At 36.6% G+C, this 18,776-nt stretch overlaps 1 protein-coding gene across 1 annotated transcript in view; it reads left to right on the forward strand.

Moving 5' to 3' along the window:
• TPK1 (thiamin pyrophosphokinase 1) overlaps positions 1–18,776 on the forward strand; it is a 259,770-nt gene that overhangs the window by 200,290 nt on the left and 40,704 nt on the right. The window contains exon 6 of the mRNA XM_023514240.1: positions 1,805–1,900. Within this exon, the coding sequence (XP_023370008.1) occupies positions 1,805–1,900 (96 nt within the window). The remainder of the gene's footprint in view (positions 1–1,804; positions 1,901–18,776) is intronic.

An 18,776-nucleotide genomic window follows, 5' to 3' on the forward strand; every position in this document is an offset into this window, starting at 1 on the left:
AATAACTGTGAAGGCAGGGGACATTCTGTTCTCTGTTGTGCTACTGGTGCTATTTGCCTGTGAAATTTTATTTTATTTTAATTTGTGTGAGTGATACTTCTCTTGTAAACGTTTAAAAGGGGAAGACAGTGTTCCGTTGTCACGTATACTATATTTAGCAGTAAGACGCAGCGCTGTTGTACTCCTTTACAAGTGAATATTTTACTGATGTATGTATAAAAATACATTGTTTCCTCAAGAATATTATTTCATGTCTATTGAACACTTACTACATAGCAGAATAGTACCAAGCACTGGACATAATAATGAACAAAACATAATTCCTGCCCGTAGGGCACTTTCCATATAATGATTTTGGGTTTGGTGGCCTTCTAATCAGCGCTGACGATATTCCCGTATCCCCTGGCATTAGCTCATGTCTTCTTTTATAGGAGTGTCAGCCTGAGATAAGTCACTTCTTGACAGCCTTGCTTTTGGTGATAATAGTAAATTTCATTGTTCTTTTAGGGTCAAGAAAGTATATTTCTACGATCTAGTGAAGATGGCATATACATCTTTTAGAGCACGATATATTTCTGAATGATGAGAAATTAATTTTTTCATGGGTTGGTATATTGTGGGAGAGTCATAAATGAATGAAGCACAGGTTGAGCTTGACACATTTACAGAGACCTTGAAGCAAGAGAAGAACCGTTAAATCTACTGAGAATGGTTCTTAGAATAATTTAAGAGACAGTATGGGTGTTTTGTATCCTTGAAAGCTCTTTGAATGGCAACTTTATATACTAGATTATATTGAACTTTTCCTTACTCAGCTGTTTGTCAGAGTCCAAGAATTGTTTTATTCCTGAATTAAGAAGTCTGAGGTCCCATCGTGCTCACTTTTACATATCTTTGCCTCTGTATGACATTGGAAGAAAATGTGTCATTTCAAAAATATGGCTTCTTTATCCATCCAAGTTTACTAGTGTCAACATCTGGCACTTTTGTGGCTTTATAGTTATAAATATATTTCACTGTTTTTCACTAGATAAGGTATCTGTTACAGAGAAGGCAAAGACTTATAAATCTACTTCATTATGTCCAAAAGATAATCCAGCAGACATATTTACACAGGCAAGTTCCTCGGGCTGCTTTTGACAAGGGGGAAGTGGGTGCTGTAAAGGAATTTTACAGGATAGCTAACTTAGCACAGAAAAACAAAGTTTTTCTTTGGGGCCGTGGTGTTTTATTAGGTCAAAGATGTGTGAGTTACATATGCTTCATGAGGCCTTGACTGAAAACTATTGTAAATTAAATACATTCACATAGACATTAATGTGTTACTTTTACTTAAATGTAAAAATGTATCTTTAGTTTAATATTAATATTGTCATAGTTTTTCCATTTGTGTAAGTAAACTTATAAGTTCTGCCAAAAAACTTCAAAGTTTATTAGAAAGTTTCATTGTAATTTCAGGTAATTGCACTGAGAATATAATTTATTAGATATTTACATATATCAAAGTCCTTATGTTAATCTCAAATGTCATTATATCAGTGTTTTTTTAAAGGCAATTATTCTAGCATAAACTGTACTTTTTTGAATAAAATGATTGTCATAATCAGCCCATTGTAACATTCTAAACACTATTCCTGAAATGTCCTGCGATGTGAAATAAAAAAGATAATGATAATGAATCTAATGGTAGGGGACTAATGCAGGTATAAAAAGATATGTCCATTGATACATTACTTTTATAGCTCTTGATCTTGTGCAGAGGCTTTTTACTTTACTTCTATTACTTCTTACCTTTTCAAAACAGGGATGTGAGCTTATTTCGACTCCTGATCAAGACCTGACTGACTTTACCAAGTGCCTTCAAATGCTCCAGAAGAAGATAGATGAAAAGGAACTAAAGGTGAGGTACGCACCTATCTGGTGCTTTGGGGTCTCAATACTGAGGTTGTGAAAGCTCCTAGTCACAGTTTCTGCTCATCTGCAATGGATAGTTACTTCAGTGCTATGTTTGGAATTTTTGTCAGGATTTTTCCTGCATATCAAATAAATCTATACTTAGCTGAGCAAATAGTAGTTTGTACATTTATATCAGGGGTTACAAATTTAAATATCTTTTAGTGACAAGGTCATAAAATGGGTTAACTGGACCACGTGTATGGCACTTAAAACAGGAAACTCATGCTTGGCCTAAAATAACTAGCTTCTGAATCTCTAGTTCATTATCGTCAGGCAGAAGTATATGTGTTTTTGTAAAAATGCCTATTTATATATTGTATGGGAAACACAGACAAACAAATATGGCCTTACTTTGGCCTATGTATGGCAGACTCATGTAGAAAAATATAAAATGTCAACTTTATTTTGTTTTTAATGCCTCAGAAGAGTCTACTGTTTTGCATTTGTGTCCTCTTTAAGGTATCAGTCATTTTTACCTAGCATTTGAATGTTTAATCACATTAGTTAATACACAGGTTTATATTTTACTGTATTTTTTATGCCTGCAGAAATGATATGCAAAGTTTTATAAATATGTTTAATGAAGGTCTATAAAATTAAAGCTGAGGCACTGAACAACGATTGACCTTTCTTTTTTTCTGGCAAGGACAATAAGTTTTATGTTTGAGATGCATGCTCAGTTGCATATTTTTTAACCAAGAAAATTAGGAAAATATCTTTGTCTATTAAAAGGGCTCAGGTAGCACAAGTGAGAGAAAATGCATTTCACCCTCTGTAATAACCAAGTGAGGTAGGGCAGTATTGAGACACAGCCCAATTCAAATTCATGCTGTTTCTTATTTTTATGATTTGTAAGAATATTTAATAACCTTTTAAGTAAAAGAGAGAAGCAGTAAAAAGGTTTTAAAATTCATTATACATACACGTGCTGCTCAGCTTACAATGGGGTTATAACCCCATAAACCCATTGTAAGTTGAAAATATCTAAGTCAATAATGCATTTAATATACCCATCCTACTAAAAATCATCCATTACTCAGCCTTCCTTACATGGCTCAGAACACCCTACATTAGCCTAGTGATGAGAAAAACCATCTAACAAACAAAGCCCATTTTATAATCAGCTGTTAAATATCTCATGTAATTTATTAAATACGGCACTAAAAGTGAAAAAAAGGGTTGTCTGGCTTCCTTCTCTGTTTCACTGATTCATCTGTAGGCTTTGTCTTTGGACTGGTTTCCCTGGGTGTCTCCAGTTGCCTCCTGCAGCAGTTTTTTCCCCCCACACATATAGGAAGCTTAAGGCTTGGACCATCACCTCCCACCATCATCAGATTTCTCTGATCTTTCCGTTAAGCCATTCTTGGTTTTAGCAAAGGAATATGAGAGAATCCTGAATGTCTCAGACTCAAGTAGCAAGTAGGATCCATCCACATGGCTCGTCTATTCAAACTGGGGCTAATACCTATCCGGCAGATGGGATCAGTGTCAAAGAGGCAACTCTAATAAAAATTTATACTCCAGCAAAAGTTTATTAAAGATCTCATCTAGCACGTATTTACAAAGTTGATGTAGGAAATCCCTTTCTTCTTTTGATAAAAAACTAAGTAGCTCAGTCTGCAAACTCTGCAAAGTAATCGAGCAAACATTTCTCATCTCTGTTGTAGCTGAACTATATCAAATGTATTGTGCTATTTCCAGCGGGAAATTATTGTCATTAAACATTTCTCTAATGAATACAGAAAAACATCCAATTGAGAGTTATCTATCTCATCCAGTTATGGCTGATTTGGAATTTCTTAGAAAAAAATTGTAAATCTCCACAGCTGTGTTTCCATTTTTACAGCACCTCTATTGAAGTTATTGAAAGCTGAGAATGCAATTATGTGAGTCTCATTTGTTGTAGCTGATAGTATCTGTATTCAGTCATGGAGCCTTAAAATAAGTAATCATATCTCAAACTCAACAAGACTCATATTCAGAGAAAGCCTCAGATTAGGGGAAGAAGGTGTGATCTGCAAAGCAGATCTGACAATGTCTTGGCTAATGCAGAGAAGCGTCCTGAAGCAAGTGTGTCTCTTAGAGGACTCCTGCCTTGGGCAGAAATAGAAACAACCTTGGACTTTACCTGGGCTTAGTTGTAGACTCCAGGGTGCTCCAGAGAGGCATGAGGGTGGCTCACAGGTTGTCAGGGAAGAGCACAGATTGATGGCTTGATGTGCTGCGTCCTAAAGGGGTTGCCACTGAGAGATGACAGGTCACTGGCCTCCCCACAGCCTAACAGCAAGTTCTTTATCGGAGGGGAATCCATGAATTGCACGGCCAGGGCTGCACAGGCCCCGATACACTTTGGGCTTGGTGTGTTCCCCAGCCCCACCCTGCACCAGTCTTTTGCCCTGTTCCTAAAATATGCCATATTCCCTACTCTCTCCTGTCCTAAGGTGTTTTGACATGTTTTCCCCTCTGGCTAGAGTTCTATTTTTCCTTCTCTACCTAAACCAGAGTTTGGCCAATTTTCTTTAACTATCGCTGTGGTTAGATTCAGCTACTGTGCATTTCCACACATCCCTTAATTTCTCTGTTAGGGTACTCTGAATCACTTTGTTAATTATTTCAAATTGTTTTCCCAAATTTGTTCTTCCTACCTTGACTGTACAGCCCATGAAGCCAGAATTGGGTCTCTTTGTTCAGGACCTGACGGCAGTACTTTGTACATAAAAGGTGCTCCCTGAAAGTTTTGTGTTTTATGCTTTGTAGGAACACAGGAGAGTAGAACATAATACAGTTAAGAGAAAGTTTTGGTAGATAAGCCTGAGAGTTAACAAATAAATAGGAACCAGATGCAAAGGAGGGAATAGTGTTTCTGGAAGTGCTGCAGTTGCACAGATGTGGGTGGCACTTGTAGGAGGGCAGAACTCCACTGCTGTCCTCTGGGGGTCCAACTGGGTCCAAGAATTAAATTGACAGACAGATTAACAGGAGCAAAGCATATAAGTTCATTTAATATAAATTTTACATGTCCTGGTATCTCTCAAAAAGAAATGATGACCCAGAGAAGCACTTAGAGCAGGGATGTGGAACCTGCGGCCAAACTCAAAATTGTAAACTTACTTAATAACACTATGAGATTTGGGGGGTGACTCTTTTGGTGGAACTCAGTTACAGAGTTCTTCAGTGTGAACTTTGTAGATGACATTGTCATGGCACAGTGTCACATAAAGTAAACACAGTACACTCTTGCTATTGATATACACACGTGGCTCCAGTTTTAGGAGGTGTGCAGCGTCTAGTGTGTTACGCACCAAGCCAGACAGTCGAACAGATTAGATGTTACCTGTGCTCCTGGCTGCTTGGTGAGGCAGCGATTATCATTGCAACGTTGGGCATTTAGTGCTGTTTAGAAGTCAGGAAAGCATTCACATTTGATTATTAACAGACTTCCACACCTTAGCGGTGCCTCACCCGCCATGGTTTACAGTCGGCCCCCTCTTTGTGTTGTATCAGCAGCTGACACGTGGAAGAGCCCAAACCTTGCTTTCTAATTTTTTGTCAACTAATTTTCATAATAAAAGTAAATATAATCCATTATCTGTTATGTATTGTAATCCCAGCATGGCTTGTAAAACATCTCAAAGAAAACAGAACCCCCAAAAGGAAAAATTACAAATGAAGGAAGATTTGTTTAACGAAAAGTAGTCAGATGACAACTTTTTATTGAGGCAAAAGATGGAAGGGCAACATTGTGTTTTATGTGATGTCAAAGTAAGAGAACAGCGAGATTAGAAAGAAAAATGATACAAGATACCCTCCGCACATCCTCCTACTATATGTAGTAAAAACTCTTACTATAAAATAAAAAGTTACAATGCAAATAAATGTAAAATGGTATTTAATATGTTAAGTAACTGTATTGTATAACATATTAGAACTTCATATAATTTGAATTAGGTTATGTCCTGATCCTGAAGGAGTATAATATCAAGAACATGAGATTAATTTTTTAAAATTTCCATAAATTATCTTAATATTCCTGCATTTATCTATTTTAAAGTTAATCACCCTTAACTTGGATACTTCTGCGAAAGCCTGCTCTGATATGAGGGGCTTTGTAGTGCTTTGCTTTCATGCTGCCACATTGTTTATCTGTCACTGATTCATGAATAATGCATTAGCAGGGTGCCCTGTGATATGACTGAGTCTTCAAAGGACATGTATATTTTCTGATGCTGCGAAACACACTTGAGATCTCAACCTTGGGATTTTGTGGAAAACATTAAAAGTTCTTTCTCTGAGAGTCTAAAAATATACGATGCACATTCCTTACAATAAAGCAGAAATCTAGATTATAAAACCTTAAGAATAACAGAATGGGTCTCTATTTACTAGTGTTATGTGACAGCACAATCAGGCACTTCCAGTGCTCATATTTTAAACACAGACTTGATGTTAGACACAGTTTAGGCAGAAAAGGTGCCATTAATTTTAATCTGAATGTTTGAGCATTATAATTAGAGGTTAGGTGTTTAAGTGCGGAGGAAAGGCCTAGCACTCTCTCTAGCTGCGTGACAATAGAAAGCTATGTAAGTTCTTTAAGCGTCAGTTTTCATGTAAGTAAACACACTCATCCTCCCTAGCAGAGTGAATGAGGTAGAGCATTTCAGTGTCTGCCCCATATGAAGTCCTCATTTTAAAAAATGGTAACAGTGGTGGTGGTGGAAATACTCGGATACTGTTGTGCACCTTGTCTTCTGTGATCTTTAGGAGCAATGTATTTCATGGAATATAATATGAGTATATTCTTAGCAATCTCTTAAAAGTAGAGGGCAGCACCTGTGGCTCAAAGGAATAGAGCGCTGGCAGCCCCATATACCAGAGGTGACAGATTCAAACCCAGCCTCGGCCAAAAACTGCAAAAAAAAAAAAAAAAGAAAGAAAATAGTTAGAGTTTATTGCCCAAGTTCATGGACTTTCACTAGAGTATTGTTTCTTTTGGACATATTCTGATTTTATAAGAATGGTTTTACTACCAGGAACATTAATTAAACAGAGAGCTCTTCACATATTGAAGTATTTCCTAGGGGAGGTCCAGAACTTCCCTGACTACAGGGCAACCAGTTTGAATGATACTGCTGTTATATTTATGTTTATAATGGAATCCAGCAGAGAGATGAGTTGCATACTGAGCTATTTTTTGCACCTTGTCTTGGTTGGTAGAAAAATTCAGAGTGTGCTCTATCTTCTCTAATCCCAGGATAGACGTTGTTTGCTGTAGGCTCACCAAGAGGAGTGTTACGCCAAGACTAGGCAAAGATTCACTCCAGTGTTCCACAGACAGACTCCCTTCTCGTAGATGCACCATGGAAACTGCTGGGGATCTTCTTCCAGTCAGTTGAATAACGTTTATTTAGTGCCTGGTCTATTTAAGTCAATATGCTATGATTCTGTGACTCAAGCCCGTGATCTCTAACAGAGGAGACTGATAGGTAGGTAACCAGAGAATAATTCAAATGCTGAAAGAAACAAATTCAACTTGTTTGGTAGTTTACTCAGCAGTTGTTTATATATAACCCTTGTCTGTTTCACCTTTTAACATTTTTTTGACAAAACATATAACTTTTTTCCAAGTGAAATTAAAGGTCATGTCAATGAGACCTTCTGTGACCCTCGTGTTTAGGGCAGTGTCCCCCACGCTAGCCTTGCACCCCACCTTTCTGATGCTTGGCGCAGCGGTCCTTACGTTCTTCCTCTCCCGGGTTCCTCCCCAGCCCTTGTCACCAGCTGACATACTGTATATTTAGGATGTTTGTCTCTATGACACGCTCCGTCAGTAGAACGTACGCTTCACCTCGACGAGGAATTGTGCGTGTTTGTTCTCTGTTGTGTCCCCAGCACCCAAAACAATATGTGGCCCATAGTGGGCACTGTGAAAGCATTTATTAAATGAATATGTACACATTTGGAAGAATCCTATTTTAACAAACTCTTATCTTATGTATGTATTTTAACTTAACAGAGCTTATATTTCTTTGCCCCAGATCTTGTTCCATTATAATTGAAAATATTTTGACTTTAGCAGTCATTTAGTCTGTACACCAGTATATAATTTTATATACAACAATATATTACATGATTATTTATCTACTGTTACATGATTATATCATCATTTCATATAGACCGTCACATACAGCTTCAGTAGGATGAGTATGGTATGTAATTAGAAATTGTACCGTTTATGTATTATCTTTTTAATTGGTATATTCTGTTGTCTGGAACCTGCTTCTAAGTTATAAAGTCAAGAACTAAAAAATGAGAATACATAGAGGATTGCCTCGTAAGCCATTGTCATTGTGAAGTTGACAATAATAAATCTTTCCAACTTTCTTGGAGAAATGATGACAGCAATACCGTACAATTCCAACGTCAGCTGTCTGACTGAAGCATCGTAAGACTTTTATGACAAATTTCACTACCTTTTCGCGTGTGCCTGTCTACCTCAAAGGGATGTGGTAAGCTTAAGTTGGTAATTTATGAAATTCTAGAAAGGAACATCTCACACACTCACCTATATAGACACACACTTTCAGCTGTACCGAAATGTGTCGCTTAACACCACTTCTTATTTTTAGTGTATAACCAGCATGGTTCTCTTTGTTCAGTGCCGCAGTAACTACTTACACATTCAGGTTTTGGAACAAATGCTGTGCAAGTGAAGTAGTAGACAAGCAAGCAAGAAGAAAAAGATTTCTGGGCATCAGCCTGTGCTAGCAGGGCTGTTTCCTAGATCATTTTGGAGAATCCTTCAAAATAGGAATTCACATCTCTGTTTCCCCTTCTTAGAGACCAGCAATCTTTTTTATAGTGCTGGGCAACAAGAGAAAATAGATAAACCCAGTGCTTTGAAGTGACTTGGGAGATGTTACTGTGGATATAAAAAGCTTACTACCTTTGAGGCAGTGGCAACCTAATCCATCCCTGCCAGAGGAGCAGCACACTTTTTATAGGCCTGGGGACAAGGGTTAAGTTTATCTGCATACTAGGAATCTCAGCGTGATGACTTACTTGCCAGATAAAATTTCTTATTAATGCAGAGAATTACAGATTTAGTTGGGGTAGGGTTCCAATGCAGAATACACACTGACCTTACGTGAAAGGGGGGTTTTATTTAGAATTATAGCATTATGGACATGCAGAAATTGCAGATGGAGAAAGAAAGTATATGTTGAGGACATCTGTTAAGAATAATGCACATGGAACAGAACATTCTGAAATTGCTTAGTTGATTATAAACTTTATCTTTCTTATTCTTTGTATCCCTTAGCCAAGAATATCACACATGGTATTACCTATATCTGTAATTATGATTGTCCACAGTGATAATAGCATCTACATTTTTAAGAAATGATATAGTTTAAGTCAGGAATGAAGAAGTAGGATAATGTTACGGCTCATTACAGGGCTGCACATGTCAAAGTAACATATTTTTAGTGTTGTTTAATTAGGTAACCAGAAAAGAGAAATATATGTGTGTGTGTGATATGTGTGTGCGTATGTATTTCTTTTTCTTTGTGTGAGGTGATGAGCTGAGGTATCTCATAAAGTTCTGTTTAAATCAAAGGAGAAAATAGAATTCAATAGTATATACCTTCACCCTCCTTCTCTCTTAGGGGCTGGAAGCAGAAAATGTCTTTATGTTTCCATGACCCTCTATTTTTCCAGTAGCCTTTCTACTTAGCATTCTGTGGTCAAAATGCTATTCTGCAACAGAAAATGGCATTCTCAAATGCAGATGTATAGAGTAAAAATAGGCTGATACCGTTTCTCTCCTGATCTACCATGTACTTTCCCTTTTAATGATATATGTGAATGCATATAATTCCCAGTATTAACACCTGGATCAAGATATCTTGAAACATATTAGAAAATGGAAATATCTGAATCAAATCATGTCAATTACATTTCAATTCTGTTTCTTCACCCATTTGTACTAAAGATTTTAGATGCCTATAAAATTGACCCTAAGGATTCTGATTTTTAAAGCATCCATTTAAATAAATTATTTCAGAGAAGGATTATTATCAAGCAGATATTTCGTACAGATTACAGATTTACGATGATGCTCGTGGATATGGAAAACATTTAGCAAAATAACAAGTAGCATGTCTTATAACTTGAAGGTAAACCTGAGGATGATTAGATGGTCGGCTGTTTTGTATACATGTATTAGCTGAAGCAAACTTATTGCATTGCAAAAAATAAACTTTAATTAATGTCACTGCAGTAACACGTTTAACATTCTCATTTGGCATTATAAAATGGTCCAGTGCATATCTAGAAACCAGAGTGTTAATGATGAAGTGTAAAATTTGCAATCAAAATGCCTAGGCTCCCAGAAGGTGAAATGGGGATAATTAACATAAACGATTTATATTGTACCAGATTGTTAAACCTAAGGATTACATTGCTTCAAGCCTAGCAGCCACCTACGTGTATTACCGCTGGTCACTAAAAAATAAAAAGAGTTTCATGCCCCAAGACTTTGGCAAAATAATACACCCAAAATGCTACAAATAGCTGAATCTAATTTATACAGACACAGAAATCAAGAATCATGTACCACACTTTAGATGAGAATATGCAGCTAAGACTTATTTTAAAGCTAAAACTAATAAACAGGAAACGTTGGTAGAATAAATCATGATAATGCAAGTTAGGATAGCGGTCACTTAAAAGGGATTACAATGCAGAAATACTAATCTTCTGGGTCCAAATCGTCTTTTTACCAAAATCAATCTGTTTCCACAGAAATTTGGAAAATTATTTGTCTTTTCTCAACTTGCTTGGTTGTGAAACTGACTGAAGATAAAAGAACCCCCCATTTCCACAGAGAGGGGACAAGTGACTGCGGAGTGCCCTTCCGACAGTCACCTTCAGCCAGGCATCGTGTATCAGAGAATTCGTAGCCAGTGTGAAAAATGCCTGGCACTTTGTGAGTAGGATGCCAAGGATACATTTTTTAAGTTTTTCATGTGAATACCAAGCAGTAATTTTGCTTCTATGAACAACATTTTTATAATACAAATTACAATTTCCTTTTAAAATCTATTTATAAATAGCTAGTTGTTTCTGAAAATGATGTAAGTCCTATTTTCATTTCACAGTAAATGCCTACTGTGTTGAAGATGTTATACTAGGTATTATGAGCATTCAAACCACAAATAACAGATACTTCCCTTTCTCATAATCCCTATATTTCAAAAGGAATACCTTTGAATTCCTTACCCTTGGAAATGTCTTCATATTCTGACACTGTGAGAGGTTTAGACCACAATTACCTCCAGCAAGTTTTACAACACCCCTGCTGTTTATTTATATAGACCTTGTTTTATACAATTTTACTCATATGTGTATTTCTTAGTCCTTTCCTCAAAGAATTTGATGTTCAGTAGAGATAAGTTGCACAAAATCATGCCAAAAAACCCCAGGAGGGTGTGTTTTATTTATTCTATTCAACACTGCTTATTATTTTTTTCTGATATCAAGAAATGTAAATACATGTACATTTGTTCTTGCTGTCCCTTGATGTATTTTTGTGGGGAGGAAAGATAGCATATTTCCACATTTTCATAGCCATAGCATTGTGCTTTTTGGAAAATGTGGAAAATTTCCAATATACTGGGATTGATGTAGCTTCAGGACCAATAGTCCAGTTAATCAGGGGATATTAGTACTCAAGGCAGCTTCTTGAGGAAAGGCAGCAGTATTATTACAGCCATTTTCGAAATGTCTAATTAAAAGATTCAAAGCCTTGCCTGGAGTAAATCAAAAACCGTTTCATTATTGTGAGAATGAACTCAATCATTGTCCTGTACACTCTCATGACTAGAGTACGAGAAATTAAAGTGCTTTCAAAGATTCTTCAAGGCAACCTGGGAGTAAACAAAGAAAAACACACTGTGTCTAAAGCGTGTGTGCAGTGAGAGTAACAAGGATGGAGAAACGGCCACAGCAGTCATCAGAGTTAGGCCATTTGGGGTCAACATAGAGAGAATCTTTAATCTCTAGATAAGGAACTTGAATTTTGAGCAATAAGTAATGGTAATCTACTAAATAATTTTGAATAGAAAATTATAAGATAATACAGGAAAATAATGTCATGGTTTTATGCAAGCTAAATTGAAGGATGGAAATTCTAATGACACTAATAAAAGAACCAATTATAGGGTTCTTTGAAGAATAACACTTGAGTCATTTTGTCCATCACGCACTGAAAACAGGAATAGGGCCTTAGAATTTAGCCTTACAAGTTCTCACCTAATGGGCACAATGTAGGAGTACGTAGCACACCCCTGGGTGAATGGCTCAACTACAACTTGAACTTTACCTTAGAAACAAAACAATGTAACCTAAACATTTGTATCCTCGTATCAATGTGAAATTTCAAAAAACAAAACAAAACAGAAATTAGGTTTAAATCATATACTTGGTGGTGACTGGTCTTCTTTCGTGCCCAAATTAAAGCCTCAAAACGGTTAACTGTTTAGCTAATAAACATCTATTATACATGTGCCATCCGCTCTGCTAAGTGTTACAGACTGAGAAATGCAACTTGAATGAGACCTAGTTTCTGGTTCTAAGAACTTACTGTCCTGTGGGGTGGATGTCCTTGATCACACTAATACAGTGACAATAATAAAGCATTAATGCAGTGCTTCTGTTGTACAAGTCTGATCGGATGGGTGAGAAGCCCATTGGAAATAGACCTTTTCCAGTAGTGTGTTCAAAGACTCTCCTAGTGGAGGTGGTGACCTGACTGAGTCTTGAAAATATAAGTTAACCAGAAAAAGGGAGGTGTTCATTTACCTTCAAAGTTAAAGATAAAACTCTTAGGCTCAGAATGTCAGAGAGCGGGCAGTACTGAGAGGAAGTAGTAATCACACTTCCTAGAAAAGGAAGCCTTCACACTTGGTGAATGCAATATTTACATTTGTTTCATTTAATAAGGTAGAAGAGAATGAATCGGTAGGGAGCCTCCCTCCACACCTGTTCACACCCCTTCACACACATGCACCATGTTGGGACTGGTCCATCTCACCTGGCTTCTTCCCCTGCTCATTCCCACCCAGTGTGTCAGGAGCCTCTGCCAGCAAGACTTTCTGCTTTCAGTTTCACAGGAGCTTGGAGTCCCCTAGCTAAGTTCTCCAAAGAGGTCCAAGGGCATTAATGCTAGAGGGTTAATGGGGGTATGAGTAGCTTGGGTTTTTATGCTGAAACTTTAACCAGGTAGTTATGGTTTAAAGCAGACAGGTGTCTTAGCATAGATCCTTATCATTGCCCCCCTTCCTTTTATCAAATGCAAACAAGCTTTTATATATATATATATATGTGTGTGTGTATGTATATATATATATATTGTTCATTTGGGGGGCATAAACAAACTTTTTTCCTTTTCTTTTTTCATTTATAACTTTTTTCTAAAATGCCATGTTTGACAAAAAGTTTCATATGAACATATTCTAAGGACTAAATGTTTCTGTTCTTCCCCCACGCTCCCAAATTCCTATGTTGAAATTCTAACCCTCCAATGTGGTGGTACTATGTATTAGGAAGTGGGGCCTTTAGAAGGCAATTAGATCATGAGGGTGGCGCTCTCGTAAGCTTTCTTTTTTTCTTGTAAAATGAGAAAGAGCTTGGTTCTTCTCTTTCTGCTCTCCATCCTGTGAGGATGCAAAGAGATATGGCCAAGAAGGTCCTCCAGAAATCAATCTGCTAACACCTTGATTGTAGACTTCCCGGCCTCCACAACTACAGGAAAGAGTGTTATTGAAGCTACCCAGTGTACAGTAATGTGTTATAGAACACGGCATGTTTATGATGTTTCTTAGTAGCAGTGTGTTGAGAGTTTGACAAAGTAGATGAACACACTCTGTCCAAGCAAGTTCACTTTTTTTAGTTGGTAATGGTAGCCATCCTCTAGGTATATTTACATTAATTATATCCTTAAAGGAAAGAGGGAAATGTCCAAGTACTAGGATGTTAAATCTCTTGGCTTTTTCTGAGAATTAAAGCAACATCATCCCTTGGTATCTGTGGGGGATTTATTCCAGGACCCCTGTGAATACCAAATTCTGTGGATACTCAAATCCCTGATATAATATGGCATAGTATCCATAACCTATGCATATCATTCTGTATACTTTAAATCATCTCTAGATTATTTATGATATGTACTATGACATGAATGCTTTATAAATGGTTATACTGTGTTGTTTACAGAATAATAACAGGAAACAAGTCTGTACGTGTTCAGTACAGACACAATTTATCTCGGAATATTTTTGATCTGTGGTTGGGTTGAATCCATGGATGAAGAATCTAAATCAGCAATTCTCAACCTGTGGGCCACCACCCACGGGAACTGTATTAAAGGGTCGTGGCATTAGGAAGGTTGAGAACCACTCATCTAAATGGATGTGGAGAACTAACTATCTCTAGCATGTAAATGTTAGGTGGGATTTGAAGATATAATTTATGGGACAGCTTTGCAGAAGACTGGACTTTGTGGATTCTGGAAAACCAAGGCTGGGTGGCGCCTGTGGCTCAAAGGAGTAGGGTGCTGGCCCCATATACCGGAGGTGGTGGGTTCAAACCCAGCCCTGGCCAAAAACTGCAAAAAAAAAAAAAAAAAAAATGCTTATGAGGTCAATTAAGTTTGCAAACTTGCCTCAGAAAAAGTGCTACATACCTCACTGCTGAACATCACTATAGTCCCCTTCGAGGTGCTCCCCTGGGGAAGCTAGGCACTGACGTCAGCACCTGGTTTAACCTTCAAAGCAATTTTGGAACTCTTTTTCTGAAATGGCCATCAGGGCTGTCATCATTCAAGGTCAGACAATTAAGTTTGTGAACTCATTATAGAAAAAGTGCTGCAAGCCTCAGTGTGAATATCACTATGGTCACCAGACGGCCAAGGGGAGTACTTTGAAGGTGACTGTAAATTTAAGCAGATCATTGGCAAGATACGTTTTGATATATAAGAAGCTTATTTTTGTAGCAAAGCTTACTTAGTTACAGAGGCAGCAGTGAGGGTAAGAAGGTCATGTAAAAGGTCGGTGAAGTTAACCATGTGAAAATTATGTGCCTGAGTTAAGGCCATTGTAGGGAGTCAGATGGAGTAAGAATTATTTGAGGAAAATCCTGAATTTTCTTGGATTTCTTATCTGTGAATGGAAACCTGATAATTTTGCCTCTGCAAGAGGCGTTATTTCTTTCTCTCCCAAATATGCTTATACTTAAACTGAGCCTTACGTTAAAATGTAGCTTGGTTGTATTTGAAACAATCCCTGTAGTGTTACTGCACAGGCTGCCAAGATCCAGCAGGGGATGTCTTGTGTTTGTCAGTGGAGCATAAATCTTAATACTGTAAAATCAGAGATCTTTAATTTCTCTGTTTTCTCATTGTGTTTCATTCACATCAATCACTAGAATTATTTTATAGGCTTACTAAAGCATGTTTTGATATTGCTGGGGGTTTTGTCAGTTTATTTGGTTTTGCTCTACCTCGAGTCACCTCTTTCCTCTGTGTTCTGTATTAGCTCTGTCATCTTCAAATTAGAGGTTCAAACAGTTGGACCAAAGAATTTCATTATTCTGTTGAGGCCTCACTGTAGCGCAGTACAGATCTGAAAGTCAGGAGAAGCTTGTCAGGCACATCATCTGTTTTCTTTTCATATCCTAGTAGATGATTTTGTTAAGTTGACTGTGTTAATGCTTGTTATAACTAGCGTAAACTTGGCTTGGTTTATATGAGATGATCCCAATTTATGCCTGTATTTGTGCTGAAATTGTTTATAATAGCCCCTTTTACTTCTAAAAGTATCTTAGTTTTGTACATTAAATTGTATTATCACCCTGTCATGGAGAGCCACAAAAAATTATCCATTTATGCATATCCAGAATTCAATTTATGGAGAATAAATGTGATTAAAATGTGCTGACAGACACTGCCCCTCCTGTAGACTTCTCACACACTGTCTCCAAGTCTTTTTAAGGACAAATGGAAAAAAAAAAAAACTTGTTATTGCTTAACTGAAAGATTTTTACTGCTGTAATAGAGAAATGAAATTGCTTCTCCTTTTATGTTACATGTGCCTCAACCAGTCTTACCATGATTCTATTAAGGTAAATAATGCAAAGCCATTTATTTCATTTATTTCATAAACCAAATGAGCACGATTATTATTATTCAACTTACTATAGTGAAAACCAGAGAACCATACATGGGCTGTAAGAATTGAAAGGAGTCTTGAAAAATATGATAGTGAACTTAATCCATTCCTTACTTTAGAGATGAGGAGCCCCCTGAGTCACAAGGAGTCCTGTCACTTCCACGTGGCTGCACAGTGACTTAGCCCACCAGTCATGTTGCCACACACAATTTCCTGCTTTTTAAAGGCTGAATAGTATTCCGTTGTGAGCATATACCACATTTTTTAACCGCTTTATCCTTTGATGACACTTGGGTTGTTTCCCTAGCTTTCCCTTTGTGAATAGTGCTGCAGTGAACATGGGAGCATAGATCCCTCTTCAGCATACTGGTTTACACCCACTCGCTGGATCTTGTGGCAATTCTGTTTTCAGCTTTTTGAGGAATATCCATACTGTTTTCTAAAATGGCTGTACTAGTTTACAAAACCACCACCAGTGTATAAGGATTCCCTTTTGTCCCCATTCTCACCAACGCCTATCTTTCAACTGTACTTCTCTGATTAGAGATTATTAACATTTTTTCATACATCTGCTGGCCATTTGTATGTTTCCTTTTGAGAAATGTCTGTTCAAATCCTTGGGCCATTTTTTAAAAGGATTGTTATCTTACAGTGGTTTGAATACCTTGTACATTTTAGCTATGAGCTAACTTAGCTATCTGATATATGATTTGCAAATACTTTTTCCCAGTTCATGGGTTGTCTCTTCCTTTTATTAGCTATTTTCTCTGCTGCAGAGAAACATCTTGAATCAATTTCATTTGTCAATTTTTACTTTTGTTGCTTGTGTTTTTTTGGGTTTCTGCCCAAACCAATCTCATGGAATCTTTCCTCTATGTTTTCTTCTTGTAGTTTTATAGTTTCAGGTCTTATTTTTAAGTTTTCAATACATTTTAAGTGGTTTCTTGTATAAGGGGCAAGATAAGGGCCAATTTTATTCTTTCGTATGTGAATATCCAATTTTCCTAGCATTGTTTATCATAGAGAGTGCTCTTTCCCCAAAGTATGCTCCTGATACCTTTGTCAAAACTCAGTTGACTGCAGATGTGGGTTTGGTTTGTGAGCTCTCTGATCTATTTGGTCAGTGTGTCTGGTTTTATGCCTGTACCATGCTCTTCTGATTACTGTAGCTCTGTAATGTATTTTTAAATCTGGTAGTGTACTACCTCCCAGCTTTGTTCTTTTTAGTCAAGATTATGTTTGCTATTTGGGGTCTTTGGTGCCTTCATATGAATTTAGAATTTTTTTTCTATTTCCGTAAAGACTTACATAGGAATTTCAACAGGTATTACATTAAATCTTTAAGTCATTCAGGGCAGTATAGATATTTTAACGATACTAATTCTTTGATTCATGAACATGGTATATCTTTCCATTTATTTATCATCTTTAATTTTGTTTGTTAATATAGTTTTCAGTGTACAAATCTTTCACTTCTTTGATTAAATATATTTCTAAGTATTTTTGATGCTATTATAAATGAGATTGTTTAATGAATCTCTTTTTTACACAGTTTATTTTCAGTGCATAGAAATTCTGTTGATCTTTTAAGTTGATTTTGTATCTTGCAACTTTACTTACTTCATTTATCAGTTGCAACAGTATTTTGGTGCAGTTTTAAGGGTTTTCAATATGCAAGATTATGTCATCAACAAACATGGACAATTTCACTTCATCCTTTCCTATCTGGACGCCTTTCATTTCTTTCTCTTGCCTAATTGCTCTAGCTAGGACTTCCAGACTATGTTGAAGATACTTGATATCACTTCAGTCGTTTTAAATTTGTTAAGACTTATTTTGTAGCATTACATACAGTTTATTCTAAATAATATTTTGTTTGCACTTGTGAAGACTATGCATTCTGTTGCTTTTGGGTACAATATTCTGTATATATTTATTAGGGCCCTTTGGTCTAAAATGCAGTCAATGTTTTCTTATTGAATTTCTGTCTGTATTGATCTACCTGAGGTTAAAAGTGGGGCATTGAAATGTCCTACTACTATTATATAATAGTCTACGTCTTCCTTCAGATCTCTTAACATTTGCTTTATATATTCAGGTGCTCAGATGTTGGGTGTTTTACAATTATTGTATCTTCTTGATGAATTGGTCCTGTTATCATTGTATAATGACCTTCTTTGTATCTTTTTACTGTTTTTGACCTAATGTCTGTTGTTTTTAATAGAGTGTCCCTATCTTGATTTTGTTCCCATTTCTATGGAATATCTTTTTCCTTCATATTGTTTTTTTCACTTTTAATCTGAGTGTCCTTTAAGGTAAAGTGAGTCTCTTGCATGCAGTACATGTTTCGGTCTTAAAAAAAAATAAACACACAACTCTATTCAGCTACTTTGTGCTTTTTGATTGGAAAATTTGATACATTTACATGTCAAGTTCTTATTGATAGGTGGGACTTACTAGTGCCATTTTGTTAATTATTTTCTGGGTTTTTTATATTTTTTAATTTAATTTTTAGTTACAGTATACATTTATAGGGCAGAATGTGATGATTTGATATACAATGTGGAATGCTTAAATCAAACTGATTAACATTCT

The sequence above is a fragment of the Otolemur garnettii genome, unplaced genomic scaffold (assembly GCF_000181295.1).
Source record: "Otolemur garnettii isolate 467f Iridium unplaced genomic scaffold, OtoGar3 scaffold00049, whole genome shotgun sequence".
NCBI lineage: Eukaryota > Metazoa > Chordata > Mammalia > Primates > Galagidae > Otolemur > Otolemur garnettii.